Raw genomic sequence first — 17500 nt, forward strand, 5'->3', positions numbered from 1 at the left:
GTTGCCTTTACTGCATCCAAGGCAATAAACTTGCTCTTAAACCCTGAGCTTTGCAGAAATCAGATGTGAAGACCAATTTGTTAAGGGGCAGTTTCCACAGGGTTTCAGATGAAGGTTGCATAATTGCTCACTCTTAAGCGCAGACCATTGCCCTTAAAGGCTGTGAGCTTATTTCTTTAAGATTTAAATCTGTGATGTAGAAAAAGAAAAACACATTTTCAAGCACACACTTGAACATATGTGGCCTCCCAGTGAATGGGGGGGGGGGGGGGGGGGGGGTAGGGTGGGGGAGAATGGGGGAGAGAAGGCTGGTGGACTTACCAGCGTAGAGTTCAGGACCATAGACAGCGCCCACTACAGGATTCAGCTTCCAGCCTGAAGCAGAAACGCCACCACACGTCAGAGAGAAAGCAAGCAGGAGAAAGAAGGAGAAACCAAGCAACCGAAAAAATAGAAAAACGAAACAAGAAAGGAAACACAGAAAGCAAGATGGCAGTCAGACAGTGCTCACCGTTTGTGTAGGGGTTTGTCACTTTTTTGTTGGTCATCACTCGTGCTGTTGCGTTGTTCACCTGCTCACACAGACACAAACCGTGGCCATAAGATACGAGTCCCGTCTCTGCAGCATCACAACATGGCTCATGCAGTCATCGTACAACACGCATGCAGCCTCCCACCCCACGATCCATCCTCTCCAAGCCCAGACACGTGAACCCAAAGTGGGGGTGAGAGGGTCCGCTCCGAGCCTAGGCTCCAGCCAATGCATGCATCCAGCACATCGGAGCAGCATCTTGTCACACTTGGGGTTTGTGTCTTATATGGTGAGGGTGGAGTTGGAGAACACACTGTGAGATCAGAGGCAGACCCTCAACATGGAAACAGGCAACTGTGATGGGGGACCATGAGATGGCTATTACTGCAGGCATCTCCAGGCTCCAGGGTAACTTTAGTCGGATTCTCTGACAGACAGATACTCTCAAGTACCAAGGCAACTAGGGATGAACATAAAGTTTATTGCTGAGAACTGGAACCAATGGAACTCACTGGAAACATGCAAAGATTTTACACACACATATACACACTCATGCACACACACTAGCCTGTGTTCACACATACTCACACTCTCGTGCATGCACACACCGATAAACACATACAGACACAGACACACACACACGCGCACACACACACACACACACACACAGACGCACACACACACACACACACACACACACACACACTCACTCACACTCACACACACACACACACAGGCACACACACATGCAGAAGGGAAGGGAGCTAGCAGAAGGAGAGGCGTGCAGATGGGACTGCAGGTAGGCTGAGGGAGGTGGAGAACAGGAGGAACAGAGGAGGAAGGAAGCAGGAAGGAGATTCAAAGTGAAGCACCTCGATTTTGCGTCCTTCTACGATTGTACCGTTTAGTTTCTCCCGTGCGCGATCGGCATCTGTGCTCGTTTCAAAAGTTACAAAACCAAAGCCCTGCAGGGTGACACCACCCCCCGCCACCACACACACACACACACACACGCACACACACACACACACACACACACACACAGCGCAGCATAATGAGGCAGCAGGGAGCGGGTAAGGAACACACACAGAGGACGGAAGAGAGAGAGGGAGGAGACACACAGAGAGACAAACGGGAGAAAGAGAGAGAAAACACATCACAGTGAGTAGCAGGAAGGACAGTAGTAAGCAACAGTTTACATCTTTCTTTTTTTGTTAGTATTGCAGCAACTGGGAATTAAAAGCCAGAAACCAGGAGTCAGTGACAAGCAGACTAATTTGGGAGTAAAGGCACCACACACACTATAGAGAGAAAGATAACAGCCTATTGAGACAAAGGTCTGCTCTGTAGGGCACAGAGCAGAATTCACAGTCACGCTATCTTGTATGTGTATAAAGGAGAGGAAAAACAGAGTGAGAAGGAGAGAGAGAAAAGAGAGGATAATTGCTTGGAGGTTCAATACATGTGAGAGATTGGGACTGCTGTAGTGTCATTGGCTCACACACACACCAACACGCACACACACACACACTCAGACACACACACACACGCACGCACACACACATCGGGCGTTCAGGCTCTATGAGCTTGGCATAAATAACACAAGAACCTTCCTTCAGGGGGTCGGCAGGGGGTGAAGTGGGAGAGAGAAAGAGAGGGAAAGAAGAGAAAGAGAGATAAAGAAATACATCCAAAAGGAATTGAGGGCAAAATTAATCCTTTGGACATTTTGCAGTGACTATACTCGCTCTTTCTATCTGTAGTTTGTTCTCTGTTATCATGCACAAATAATTAGCTTACATGGAGGGAGAGCAGAGGTGCTATTTTTCAAAGGAGACAAACATATTGAATGCAAATTGCCAAAATGTCATAGGAAATAGATTGTTTATTAATGGCCTGCTTGGTTCATTATATAGCAGGCAGACAAAGAGAAGGGGAGACCAAGGAAAAGAGAAAGAGAGGGAGAGAGAGAGGGAGAGAGAAAGAAAGAGAGGGAGAAGGAGAGCAAAAGAGTATGAGAGAGAGGGGCAGTGAAAGAAAGTGTGATGAGAACAAGGGAAGGAGAGAGAGAATAAAGAGGGAGGAGGAGGAGGAAGAGGAGGAGGAGAAAGGTAGCAGCTTTGCATGGAGCAAACAATAAATGTGACGTTATGGTGGAGGGAGCCGGTTTTATCCTCTGCTCGACCACGTGAGGTGGAGATGGAGGGGAAGCCGGAGGGGGAGGTGGTGGCAGGCGGAGCAGCCTGCTGCCGGGTGGAGTGTGGAGGTATGAGACCTAAACAACCACTTTTACTGTTTTCCTCAAATGAAACATATCAATCACCACCCACACAGCTCTGCTGTAAGACATCAGCCAAGCTCCCCGCCTAGCTAAATCACAGGGTTAAGCAGCCCCAGTCACCACACAGCCAATTAGGTGTAACCTGGCCAACTGGTCAACAGACACACACCAGTGATGGCTACTCATGATGACTGGACAATGATGGGTAGGCGTGCGGTGCTGGAGCATGTGGAAGACTGTTTGTTTACTGAGTGGGGGAAACTATGTGGGACTTTGATCCCAAGCACCATAATGTGAGCATGAAGAGCTGGTTGGTAAATGGAAGAAGAAAAGCGAAAACAAATCAATACATCAATACATGAAAAGTGTGTGATTTGTCCTCTCGTTCACATACCTTAGATCCTCGCTCGTTAAAGATTATCTCCACATCTAAAATCTTGCCAAATTGCTGCAGAAAAAGAAAGAGAGAAGGGAGAAGAAATCAGAACCAGCGGACGCTGAGAACCCTGTCAGAGTTGACCGCTCAAATCAGAACGAGTTCTGGTCATACACAGCACTGATTATGCTTTCACTGGATGGATTGAACTGTTCAGTAATGGCACACACACATAGACAGACACACAGACACAGATACAGACACACTCACACAGTTAAAACCTTTGACTCCAGCACTTGTTAAAGAAGCCAATACAGCCAACATGTAGGATACTGACATGGATTCAGGAACATAGGTGAATGCTCTCTCTCTCTCTAGCTCTCTCTCTCTCTCTCTCTCTCTCTCTCTCTCCTGCTCTCGTTCTCTTTGTTGTGCTTAGTGAAAGGGACTTGAAGGCTGGTCCCATGGGGTTAACGTGCCTGAGTGTTCGATTTAACGGGCGCCCCTTTCAGATCATTAGAAAACAGAGCGATGAAAAGTGTAGGTTTCCCCCTTAATGAGTGGAGGGAGAGCGACTTTTAATTGCTGTCTACAATGGCTGCATTATTTCATTAAAAGTAATTACCCTGTCAAGCGGTCCGCATCGCCTCTATTCCGGCTCAACGGGGATAAGATGGCCCTTTCTGGAAAGGGCTCGTGCTCAATGGGAACAGATCTTTCGACCAGGGCTGCTAATTGGGCTTTGGAAAGGGCCAGCTATTATCAGCTGGCCTTGGCTACAGGAGACATAGGTAAAATGGTGGGAAGCCCCAGAGGATGTCTGAGGAAAATGGTTGAGCCAAAATGGCGGTCACCAGTCTGAGACTCACACAGGCCAAAATTACACAGTTTGCCCCTAAAAAGAGCCACTTAGCTGACTGAACATTAGAATTCACCTCCAGAATGCCTCCGCCTTCGCCTTCGAATCGATAAAGCCAATCAGTCTTTTCAACAGGCTTCAGCCTTCAGCCTTATTTTTGTTAGCGCCAATCCAAGCTGTTCCTCGAGTGAAATCATGGCCAAACTCTCAAAAACAAACAAAGACAAGAAAACAGACAGAAAGAAAAAAAAAAAAAAACACGGGCCACATGCCACAGGGGTGCGCTTCAGGAACTTCGGCAGCGTGCGGGCATTAATCTCCCAGCGTGATCTCACATGCCGAGCGGCGGGCGACGGCGGTACTTCCGCCACTGAATGGGCAGATGCTAATTGTTTTAACCGAGCGTAATGGGCTTGTTGCGTCGATTAATTAGTTTCGAGGGGGAAGTCATCTTTTTTTTTTTTTGCAGAGTCCCACATGGCGCTGAGGGGGGGGGGGGGGGGGGGGGGGAAGGAAGGAAGCCCAGCGACACAGACGGCTGCAGTAGCCTGCCGAAGAAGCGGTGACATCATCTTTTCCTCGATGTACGTGCCGCTCATTGGCGGCCTGCTCTCAGACAGAAATGACTGTGTGTGCGCGGCTCGTATTTACTCAGGGGCTTTAGGGGGATGGCCAGGGTGTCTGCACACAGCAGGTAGGGAGACCACAGCAAAGGCTCATCTTCCCTCCCACTGACACTTTAAGACGTTCAGCCATTCATAGCTGTAGGGAGGGTAGTGCTGCTTTAATTCTACAAGAATTCAAGTGGTCTAGTCTTAAACAGACATCCCCTCTAAGTAGGGGTGCTAAGAAAAGCACAGCATGAGAGTCGGAATAAGAGTTTGTGTGTGTGTGTGTGAGAGTGTGTGAGAGTGTGTTGCATGTACATGTGTGAGTGTGTGTGTGTGTGTGTGTGAGTGTGTGTGTGTGTGTGTGAGTGTGTGTGAGAGTGTGTTGCATGTACATGTGTGAGTGTGTGTGTGTGTGAGTGAGTGTGTGTGTGTGTGTGTGAGTGTGTGTGTGTGTGTGTGTGTGTGTGTGTGTGTGTGTGTGTGTGTGTGTGTGTGTGTGTGAGAGAGAGTGTGTCTGTGTGAGAGTGTGTGTGAGAGAGTGTGTATATGTGTGTGTGCGTGTGTGAGTGTGTATGCATGTACGTGTGTGTGTGTGTGTGTGTGTTTGAGTGTGTGTGAGTGTGTGTGTGTTTGACGGAGTTCTTGAGAAGCTCTTGAGATGCATCTCAATGTCTTTGGTGTGTGTGTGTATGAGTGTGTCGGCACATATGTCTATGTGTAGTTTGTGTGTGGGATAGGGGAATGGGTTAGACAAAAAAGAACACTTGAGATTCCTCTCCTGCAGGGAGAGTACATGGGAAAGTATGTATGGGCACGTTTGTGAGAGTGTGTATGTGTGTGAGTGAGTATGTGTGTGTGTGTGTGTCTGTGTGTGTGTGTGTGTGTGTGTGTGTGTCTGTGTGTGTGTGTGTGTGTGTGTGTGTGTGTGTGTGTGTGTGAGTGTGTGTGTGTGAGTGTTTGAGTGAGTGTTTGAGTGAGTGTTTGAGTGAGCAGTGGCACTCTCTGAAGGACCACAGAGAGAGAGGAAGAGGAAGAGGAAGAGTGCCCAGCGGCAGCTCAGCATGGGTTCCTTGAGTGCTTCATCTCTCTCTCTCTCTCTCTATCTCTCTCTCTCTCTCCTGCTTCCATCCCAGGCAGCCCAGGGCCATCCTCTCCCTCCGTAATGAGGGCTGATGGTTCTGCTGTGGTCAGGCTAATGAGGCTCTCCCGCTCGGCGTCTCGTTAGCATCTCTGGGAGAGGATCAGGGGGATGGGCGGCACCTTGGGATCCTTGACCTATGGCACGGTTACGCTGTGGCTCCTCCCTCCTCATTTTTGGGGCTAACCCTCCATTAGCCACATGGCTCATCTCCACGGTTACGATTATGAGTCATTATCTCGCTTTCTCTCTCTCTCTCTCTCACGCTCTCTCTCGTTGGGCAGTTGGTGGCTGATCACTGGTAAATGGAGCCATCGTGGCTTTGGTCCAGGCCTGTGGCTCAGCCCTCAGCCCTGGCTAATGCTGGCACTAACGCCTGCGCGTCGCCTGGCCTGGGTTCATCCACCCTCCCAGGCAGACAGGTCCATAGGGTGCCCAGAGGCTCCAGGCTCTTTGGAGTTCGTCAGTACCACAAATAAGTGCGCACTCCTCCCTCTCTCTCTCGTTTTCTGGTTTTCAGCTCGCTGGGGCAAACAGAGATGAAATACCCGCCTCAGCCTGCCAGCTTCACCTGGAACCATTAATCCCCAGCACCTGCCATTTTGTACTAGGGCGAGGTGTGCCCACCGGCTTTGGAAACACAAAAAAACGCAAGCGTGACACGTTCGTAAACTTGTATGCGTTCGTTAGGGGCCCGCCGCGTGATGCCTGCTAGCTCATTAATGTGCTGATTTGGATTCCTTGGGAGCAAGGCTTGGAACACGAGAGCACAATAAAGCAAAACAATCAAAACTGCCCAGGAACACAAACACACACGCACACGCACAGGCACACACACACACACACACACACACACACACACACACACACACACACACACACACACACACACACACACACAAACACACAAACACACACACAGAAAGTGGGAGATGGGGCATGTAAGCGTGTAATTTATACAGATGCTCGGAAGACTCCCAGGTAATTAATACCCTGAGTCTGACGTGCGCCTCAGAACGGGGCTCTCTCTGCCTTTGGCCCTCTCAGGCACGCCTTTAATGAGAAACGCTGGGGCTGGTGTATTTATATATTTGCATTTTTGGCAAAGTGCGCCAACGATGGTCCATTATTGTGATTGAGGGGATTTTGAGTGGGAGGAGCGGGAAGGGGGGCGCTGGGAGAGCGGTGTATCTAACTCATTTGGTCTGTTGCTCATCTGTTTTGGAGCCGGGCTTTGATACATTTGGGCAGAAATCCTTCACTTGGATATATGGCATTTATGAATTTAAACGAGGTAGCATTGTGTCCGCCCACACAGTTTAATTTAACTAGCGGTTTTAGACGTGTTGTATGTATAGCCAGGGTATATATTTGAATTCCCTGATTTAATTTACATTTAATGCATGCAAGTTTGCAGTTGAAGGTCTTGAGGAACTTATCCGTGGATCTGCTTTAAGGGGATGGAACTCATGGGCCTCCCATCATCAAGTTTCCTTCCAGGGTTAAGCAGTCAAATTTAGCCGAGCAAACCGAAGCCCAATTGGTTTTACCATGATTGATACCTTCTACAGAATAAGGTGAGGGAGAAGCAATGCTCCAGCGTTTCTGCTGATGATATGAAAGTGAAACATTTGCAGAACGTAAAACGATGGCAATCTGTCCAGCTAACGGGCAGCCAGACTATACTATAAGTGCAAGAAGCAGACAGGTGCAGAAACAGAGAAGAGGGCTGAGCCATCTTATTTCTGCAGTGGTCGTGGGTGAGAGGTTTCTCTGACCAGTGCGTGGACGGTGAACTCACCCCAAACATCTGCCGCAGGTCGGGGTCCCGGAAGCGGAAGGGGATGTTGGAGACGTGGAGCCGCTTGGGCTGCTGCTTTTCTGAGGACTCTGAGTGCTGGAGCTGGAGCTGCTGGGAGACCTCTGTTTGCGTCACGTCGTCTGTCTGCCGGGGGGGAACAAGAAACACACAACAGAGTAGTTCCTCATTAGTTCCCACTGATACCTTAAGCAAAGGGAGGGTGTTAGGGGCGGGGGTGGGGTTGGGGGGTAGAAGGGGGGTGGACCAGTGGGACTAGGCAGCGTTGAGGGCTTACACATGAAACATGAAGATGACAAAAAAGTGCCTGACTAACTTACTTATCGCTCAGTGCTATTTTTCAATCTCAAAAAGGGGGGTTGGGGGGGGGGGCTGTGGAAGAAAAAAACTGGTGATAAACAGGCCTATGAGTTATGATTCCCTACCTGAGGTCACGCATTACAAATCCCTGTATTAATCTCCTGCACTTAGCTGGTCTCTTTTTTTTCTCTCTCTGGAGCCAGGCAGGGGAAAGATTGAGGGGCCTGACAAAAAGGCGTGGATATAGATTTTACAACTCCTGACACTTGGTGACGGAGGACGCGTAGCTGGCGGAGCGGTGCGTGACGGCGCGGCCCCGGCGACGGGCGACAGCGGGAGCAGGGACCCCGGCGCTGCGCCGGAGTGCCGTTGTTGTTGTTTCTGTCATTATGCCAATGTGTTGCTGATGATCCAGTACAAATGACACGTCGGAGGTCGCTGACAAATCCCCCTCGCCTCCCCTCGCATCCCCTCCCCCTCACTCCGTCTCTCGCTCGCAAATGACAAATGTCGCTCCACCAACCCACCCCACTCTGCACCCACCAACCCCCGTCACCGACCCCGAGGAGGCACACACGAATGCACACACACACATAGACACAGAGGCACATCCACACACACACACACACATAGACACAGAGGCACATCCACACTCCCCCACCCCCACTATCTAACCAAGTATGCACTAACATACAGACACACAACTGCACGCACACACACACACACACACACACACACACACACACACACACACACAAACACACACACACATAAATATGCATACACACATGCACAAAGACAGACACAGACACACACACAGGCACACACACACACACACACACACACATATGCATACACACAAGCACAAGCAAGCACAAAGACACAGACACACACAAACACACACGCACAGAGCCCTGAGCTTGTTGTCCCTGAACAGATCCCTGGCACTTTTTGGAGCGCCTCTCCCCGTCGCCCCCATCACTGTGCCAGGGGCATGAAGCTGCCGGGCGGGCACACGACTCTTTCATCAGGGGACATTCATCTCAGTCGCCCGCAGCGGCATTTCTCAAAACCAAACCATCATCATCATCATCATCACCATCATCATCTGTCTCTCTTGCCAGCAAATTGCATCATTTAAGTTTGTGTTTACTAAAAGTAGGAGTCAGACACCAAGGAGTGTCAAAGGCAGGAAAAGAATGACAGTCAGAAGGGGAGGGAGAGGAAGATGAAGTAAGACAAAGGTACGACACAGAATCATTGACAGAGAAGAGACAGAGACAGAGAGAGAGAGACAGAGAGAGAGAGAGAGAGAGAGAGAGAGAGAGAAGGAGAGAGAGGGTGACAAGGTAAGAGACATGTTCAATAACTTGACGTTGAGAGTAGAAGAGAGAAAGCAGAAAGGATGAGAGAGAGACTGTGTGTGTGTGTGTGTGTGTGTGTGTATGTGTGTGTGTGAGTGCGTGTGTGTGTGTGAGGTTTGAAAGAGAGACAGTTAGCGTGAAAGACAAGAGATGCTTTAATGAGTTGGGTGAATTCACAGGTCATGGGATGAGACAGTTAGTACAAAGTGCATTCTGAGTGAAATAGCTGACGAGCCACATCATTCTCACTGTTTCAGCAGCACACACACACACACACACACACACACACACACACACACACACACACACACACACACCACTATTTCAGGCCTGCAAAATGAATGCTCTTGGTGTATACTAACTTTATTTATTAATTTGTGTATTCACGTAACTGGACTGCCAACATAGCCACATGCCAATTGTAAGGGAAAAGATCACCCGGTTGACTTCAAGGTATATTTAACATTAGGCAGGCCAATATTAAAATATGTTTTGCAGCACTATTAGGTTTTTCCCAATGTAATTGCTATAATTGACTATACTTATATTATAATACAGGCACCGAGAGAGAATGATCAGCTTGACAATCCCAAAAAATCTATTTAAGACTCCAATATGACACTTACAAACATCGTGGTGCAACAGCCTGGCAGGTTTATTCATTCTTTGGTAAGGCAGTGTAAAGCACGTGGTGCAAACACGCAAAATGGAGAAGTGAGAGATCTCGCTAAGAATAGATGGTCAACATATTCAATAACCCTTTGCTGTATTTAGCATATTTGTCCTAAATTAACTTTGAACACAGACGTGACCCACACGTCAGCTGATTCCACATCCTACAGGATGTGCTGGAAGAGAATTTCAAGTTCATCCATAAGCGCGCCTTCCGCCACGCGACCAATTTAAGGTGCGTCTCGACCCATACAAGGATAATTGCGGGAGTCGGACGTTAAGAGCGTTTATATGCACATGAATTTACACTGATTTGACTCCCGCTCAGATTCGTGAATAGAATGGGCGTACGATGAGTTTGTTAACCTCTATACACAAATGATGGGATTATGCATACAAATGGTCCTACGACAAGTTGTACGCAACACTGATATATGATATGTATCATAACTTGATACAAAGTGGGTATGTGCATTAACATAGCTTTGTATGTGTGTACGTTAGGTTGTCTGTGTATGTGAGTATGGGTATGTGTCTGTGTGTCTGCCGTGGGTAGCAGCCTGACTGACAGACAGACAGACTGACTGACTGACTGGCTGGTGGGACTCTGGGGGTGGTGGTGGGGGTGGGAGGAGGTGATACATCTCCCACCATTTAGCCAATGGGCTGGGGGATTTATTCATTACTATCCATCATTGCAGTATTATCATTACCATCATGACGGTAATGACGATCCTCTTTATTATTCTCATTATCATAATCACAATCTCCACAGTAATGGCCGTCATTTATTTGCTTTTATGGCCCATTCTGAGACGGTGACATACATTGTTAACACTGACAGTTGTTTGATTCAAGGTCCCACTCTGTCTCTTGATCTCTTCCTGCCCCACATCCGGCACAGGTAAAGAGGCAGGGTGGGAGCGGCACCTCTACCCTTCACTCCCTGGGGTGACACTAGCGGCACAGGGCGGAGGGACGGTGTGGATGTGGTTTTTTTTGGGGGGGGGGGGGGGGGGGGGGTGGGTGAGGGGGTTGAGCTGAAAGGGAGGTGGCAGTTTGGGTAGTCATGGATCCCTTATGACTGAAATGGTTGGAGTTTAATTCCATGAGCACAGCCATAGAGAGACACACACACACAGGCACACACTTTCAGAGGAACGTGTTTTTCTCCCCTAACCACAGGACATTATTAAAAATAAAACTCAGAAGCCTGTTCTACCCCTCCCCTTCATCTCCCTCTCTCCTGGCTCTCTAACACAAAGAGTTCACAGCACAAAAATAATTACCTGAGTGTTATCTAGCCAGACCCCGCCTTAGGCTTCTATCCTGTCCCATGTCCCTGTGTCTCCCCCTCCTCCGTGACAATGAGACTTGGGCAGCCAAAGTGAGAGAATGTGTATGTGTGTGTGTGTGTGTGTGTGCGTGTGTGCGTGTGTGCGTTTGTGTTTGTGTGCATGTGTGTGTGGGTGCGTGTGCGCGCGTGTGTGTGTATACGACTACTGGTTTAATGTCAGTGTCTGCAAACCTGTGTTTGAGTGTGAAAGTGTGTGTGTATGAGTGCCTAAATGTGTGTGTGTGTGTGTGTGTGTGTGTGTGTGTGTGTGTGTGTGTTCACACTTGTAAGGAGGCTGTTATCTGCTCTGACTCCTCAGTCCCTCCCCTAGTGACTCCCTGCGACGCTATTTTGCGAAATCGTTTTGTGTTCTGGGTGAAAAAAAAACTTTTTTTTTTTTGTCGTTTCCTGCTCGGCTCAGCGTTTTCCTTCCCTCGTTCTTTGGAGTGGTATTACGAGCTCATAACTGAAGCAACCTGATTGGACAGCTGCCAGGCAGGTAGATTACACCCGATTAAATAGGGATTGGGTGACGTGAGGATACCTACACTTCTACCCCCGCCGCAATTACAATACAAGCTTTTTATTTAACGCCGCTCTTTCTTCTCACACTCCATCCTCATACCCCTCCACCCCAGCTAGCTTTTGCTTGTTTAGTGGCTCTGAACAGAAGCTATGAGAGAGAGAGAGAGAGAAAAGGAATGAGAGAGAAGGGAGAGGTGGAGAGGGAAAGAGAGAGAGCGTGTTTGCAGAGACACTTTGCATGCTCTTCCAGGTTCGTGGCATGCACACACACCCTCATATAACACACATATACATAACAAATACTGCTTCAGCATGTGTATGTGTGTGTGACTATATACATCTGCAAACTCGTGTGTGTATACATATGTGTTAGCGTGTGTGTGTGTGTGTATACATGTGTGAATGCATGTGTGTATGTGTGTGTGACTATATACATGTGCAAACTCGTGTGTGTATACATATGTGTTAGCGTGTGTGTGTGTGTGTATACATGTGTGAATGCATGTGTATGTGTGTGTGACTATATACATGTGCAAACTCGTGTGTGTATACATATGTGTTAGCGTGTGTGTGTGTGTGTATACATGTGTGAATGCATGTGTGTATGTGTGTGTGTACAAGCGTGAGTGTGTGTGTGTGTGTGTGAGTGTCTGACTAATATGATTAGTGTTCGAAGGCCTTCCTCTGTGAATGTATACGTGGAACAGTCTGTGCTCACACTCTCATGCTTAGTTTGGATATGACTTTGTCTCTGTTCTGTATGGTGCTGTTTATGAGACTATGGAAAAGTTCCCATATTCCATTGAGCGTGCATGTGTGTGTGTGTGTGTGTGTGTGTGTGTGTGTGTGTGTGTGTGATTGAGTGTCTCAGTGCATGCGTGTGCGCTTATATTTTATCACATTTTCCCAGTACACCCTGTGGACAGAGCTCACACTCTCAACACGCGCTTGGAAAAAGAAGGTTCTGGAAGCAAGTGGAGGCTAACGCCAGCCCTCCTCATGCGTTATCAGAGCGGGGAATGATTACTCATGAAATCCAACCAAACCGAAGACTGCTTGAACCACAAGAGATAACAAGCTTATTCTCACTTTATTTCTCTTTTTTTTTGCAGTCAAATGCTCGAGTGGCAGCCCTCTCTTTCTCTCCCTCTCTCTCTCATTCGTTTGCTCTCTCGGTCTCTCTGAGGATTTAAAGAAAAGTTCTGGTGTCTCCTCTGGCTCTTTCTCAGCATTTCACCCCCTGAGTGGCAGCGCTGTTTGAAAGTGGGCTGCTTGCTTTGACTGCGGCTGTTTGGAGGAACCTCTAGTGAGTCTGCTCAACAACACCTACATCTGAGGGAAACCCTGCTGAGTTCAGTGACAAGACCCTGTCCTCAGAAGAGTGTACAAACACACACACACACACACACACACACACACACACACACACACACACACACACACACACACACACACACACACACACACATAAACATGTACCCCACATGTAAGCGCACACCGCATACACAATAACATACACTGCAAATAAACAAACAGACACGTACATTACATGTACACACACAAACAGACACACTTGTACTCATAGGCATACACTAAAACGAGCAGCCACCGTGACGCACACGTCAGCCATTTAAAAACGTCTTGAGAGATGCACCATCCCGAGCGTGGGAGGCGCAGGAGCAGGAGCACAGAGGAGGAGCAGGAGCACAGAGGAGGAGCGGACATGTGAGCCTGGCTGACTTCAGACCCTCACCCCATGGGCTGTGTCTAATCCTAATCAAAGCCAGAGAGAAGGGGCTCAATCCTAGCACTGAGATACAGTGGGCTACTGAGAAACACAGGATTGGGGAGAGACATAGGGAGAGAGAGAGAGAGAGAGAGCGAGAGAGAGAGGGAGAGAGAGAGAGAGAGAGAGAGAGAGATGCAGAGACATACAGAAGAGAGCAGTCCCTCATCTTTCCTCTACCACCAGCTTCTCAGCACAGCAGGCAGGGAGATGAAATGAAATCAAAATGGTGAGAATAGACAGGCCAAGCAGAAGGAGAGATAGGGGTAGAATGAGAAAGAGAGAAAAAGAGAATAATCATGGTCTTGTGGCGGAAGACAAATGTGTGTGTGATGAGCAATGGGGGGACACGCCCAACTTCCCTGGATTTTGCTTTGAAATTAAACTTTCATCTCCCTTCATTAAATTACCATAAATCTACGGTCTAATTTCTTTCTGTGCAGAGCCTCACGGCACCCCACGCCTCTCGCCAGAATGACGCACCAATTTGAAAGACTCAGAACGGGTACGACGCTTCCTGCGGCTCTGACCCGAATCCCTGCAGGACGGGCCGTGACCCCGGCGTGTCTGAGCCCACTGTGTTTGTGAGGAATGTGGGGTGGGGGGTGGTGGTGGTGGGGGGGGGGGGTGGTTGGCTTTGACTGGAGTGAGATTTTCCTCAAGAGACTGTTATCAGCCTGTTCAGCGCCCAACTCACTTGAGTTAAGCCAACATCCCTCTTATCCCCGACCACCTGCAGTAAGGGGTGAATTGGAGGTTAGATATATAGAATATCTATTATTTATGCACTCTCTTTCTCGCGCGCCTCGCACCACGGGCTTGCTGACTTATGCTGGGGCTTCTCTGTAGATGGCTGGAGGATGGGCTTGACAAGTCCATGCTGTCAAAGAGAGTCATAAAAAAAGGGAGAGAATGAAAGAGATTGGGAGAGAGAGAGAGAGAGAAAAAAAAAGAAGAGTGTGTGTGGGGGGTGGGGGGGGGGGGGGGGTACGGTGCATGGTACGGTGAGAGAGCTGGGTTTGATTAGGTTGGTGTGGTGCTGAGAGGCACAAAAGGCGCGCTGAGGTCTAAGGGAGGTCTGGCATACTCTTTCTGTGCCACGCTGGTAGAGACTGGCTGTGCTGTGCTGTGCTGTGCTGTGCTGTGTTGTGCTGTGCTGCGCTGTGCTGTGCTGTGCTGTGCTGTGCTGTGCTGTGCTGTGCTGTGCTGTGCTGTGCTGTGCTGTGTTGTGCTGTGCTGTGCTGTGCTATGTTGTGCTGGTCTATGCTGAGTTCTGCTGTGCAGGAAGGTGATGTGTAGTGAAAGAGGGACACGCCACGCCACACCACGCTCGATAAACTGCTGCTCTGCTTTGAAAGCCTTCAGCTCGACTTAGAGAAAGCCATCCGCCACAACAGGAGAGCTATGAGCTTCTCTACCAGAATGACTGAGCTGCCATCTCGGAGTCGTCCTTCAGTGAAAGGAACACTGCGCTGTGCTCTGTTGTGCTGTGAGGACGGTGGGGCCGCTCTCCGACACGTAAGCCTTAGCTCTGCTGCACGGCGCCCACAGCTCGGACGCGGCGGGTAAGAACGAGAGAAGTGCCGCGTCGCGAGGCGACTGGCCTGTGAAATGACGCTGATGGCGGTGGTGGTGTCCCCAGAGGCACTTATCTGCCTCTGATCAAAGGCCAATGCTACCCCCCCAGCCCCCCCCCCCCCCCCCTACTCCCACACACATGCACAAACATCACACACCGCATACACACACACACACACACACACACACCACAAACACTTACACACTCCCTCACGGCCGACTGACTACCTGAACACAGAGGGGGTCTTTAGTGCCAGCGATGCAGGCAGGGCATGTGACTAACCTAAGGGGTAGCCACCATTACAGGTTGAAAAAAAAAAGAAAGAAAAAAATACCTGGCTAAAATAGATTAGGCAAACTACCATTCAGACGGCCAAAATGATTTATGTGGACAGCATGTAGAATCTCACCAGTCCGAATAAATGAAACACCTCTGGTTTACCGTTCCCCCCGTGCGCCTGGCTGCTCCGGAATATGCACCTCTCTCTCTCTCTCTCTGCCTTCTGCTGAATGTCTCCGCAGAAATTGGATTTGCGGCAGGGTTTGACTCACGCCCTGTGGCGCCTGCCCTGGATCTATGGGGCTTTTGTGTGTCAGTGTCAGAGTCTCTGCATTCTAACTTGGCCCTCTGGCTTTGCACACTCTTGAGGTGATGCTTCCCATTTTAATGTTTTGACTCAAAAGTGGGGATGACAGATGTGTATGTTTACAAACAACAAATAAAAACTTCTTTTTTTATGTTAAACGTGCTACAAAAATTCATATTGCTGTCTAACATTTAACGGTCTACAAAATAACAGGGTGTAATGTAATGGAATGTTAACTGATGATTTCATTACCATCATAGAATATTACAATGCGTACGAATTATAGAGCCCAAAGTAATCCTAAAATGATTCTCATTGTAAACTGACATTTTTAACCCGGTAACACTAGTCTACACGCATGTTTTCAGAAGTCTTGTTGGTTTTGCTAATCCTGACATTAATTATGAATTAAAAATGAATTTTCTTGTATTATTAACCATTCCATCCATATGGACCTAAATAATTCCATGCTTAATTCTTTGAAATATTTACCATATACATGCCTATGCACTTACTGTCCATATCAACTCTGCTTACCTACATACCTGCATCTGCTGATAAACTATGACTGACCCAAGGGAACAAAAAATGAAAAAATAAAAAGTTCTAAATTGATATAATGATATCAGACATATAGTGCAGTGAATAACTGAAAGACGCAGGGTTTATGTACTATAGTAACTGAACTTTGGAGTGGTGAGTCAGATCGCTTTTCACAAATGGAAAGACCGTGAAGAAATATCGGCAGGTGGCTACGATGACTCAACATGATGGCAGTACGCCACTGAAGCACTCTACTTAGAACCCCTGTGACGTCATTAAAATAGGCAAAGCAAACAGAAATGAGGCCATTAACCGGCAGAAGAGTGACAGGAAGGCAACACAGAGGGGGAAGACAGAGAGAGAGTGTGAGTACAAGAGAGACAGACAGGGGGGACGTTGGTGGGGGGGCTGACAAACAGGCAGCTCCTAGGGTGAGGAGGTGCAGTGGGAAGAGAAAAGACAGACAGACAGACAGACAGTCAAACATACAGACAGAGAGACAGTCACACAGACAGACAGACAGACAGACAGACAGACAGAAAGTCAAACATACAGACAGAGAGACAGTCACACAGACAGACGGACAGATGGACTCACGTTGACGTTGGCGGGGTTGGCGCTGATGATGGGCGGACTGGTGTCGTTGCCGACGGGCTCGCTGTGCGTCTGTGTGGGCGTGTAGAGGGTGAGCGCGTGCTCCGGCACCCGGCTCTGGCCCGTGAAGTCCTGCGGCGGGAGCGGGTGCGCCGCTGCAAACTCCGCCGGCATGCCGTTCTGTGGGGGGGGCGGTGGGTACTGCGCCGGGGTGTAGGGCTGGGCCATCGCTTCTGGGGGGTTGGCCGCCTCTTGGTTACCCTGCGGAGTGGGAGAGGGAGACAAAGGGAGAAAAGGGAGAGGGAGAGAAAGAGAAAGAGAGAGAGAGAGAGAGAGGGAGAGAGAAAAAAACAGGTTAAAAGCTTTATCTCTCCATCTGCTGTGATAATCAAAGGGCATGATAGGGGAAGTCTCAGCGGTGCTCTGTATGTGTGTGTGTGAGTGTGTGCATGTCCATGTGGGAGAGAGAGAGTGTGTGTGTGAGTGTGTGCATGCCCAAGTGTGAACGCAAGCCTTTCAATACGGATGTTTTCTTCTTTCTTTTGAAATTGGCGGCGTATGCTGCATCCAGGGAGCAGCAGAAGTGTAAGCGGTTGTGT

The 17500-nt window shown here is 48.8% G+C and overlaps 1 protein-coding gene across 1 annotated transcript in view; it reads right to left on the minus strand.

The window, feature by feature from the left end:
- Positions 1-17500, minus strand: part of rbfox3b (RNA binding fox-1 homolog 3b) — a gene marked incomplete at both ends in the record, with an annotated part of 80701 nt that overhangs the window by 18443 nt on the left and 44758 nt on the right. The window contains 6 exons of the mRNA XM_080856486.1: positions 322-375; positions 512-572; positions 1405-1497; positions 3208-3261; positions 7599-7742; positions 16905-17162. Of these exons, the coding sequence (XP_080712612.1) occupies positions 322-375; positions 512-572; positions 1405-1497; positions 3208-3261; positions 7599-7742; positions 16905-17162 (664 nt within the window). The remainder of the gene's footprint in view (positions 1-321; positions 376-511; positions 573-1404; positions 1498-3207; positions 3262-7598; positions 7743-16904; positions 17163-17500) is intronic.

This window comes from Sprattus sprattus (assembly GCF_963457725.1).
Source record: "Sprattus sprattus genome assembly, chromosome: 18".
In the NCBI taxonomy this organism is placed as follows: Eukaryota; Metazoa; Chordata; class Actinopteri; order Clupeiformes; family Clupeidae; genus Sprattus; species Sprattus sprattus.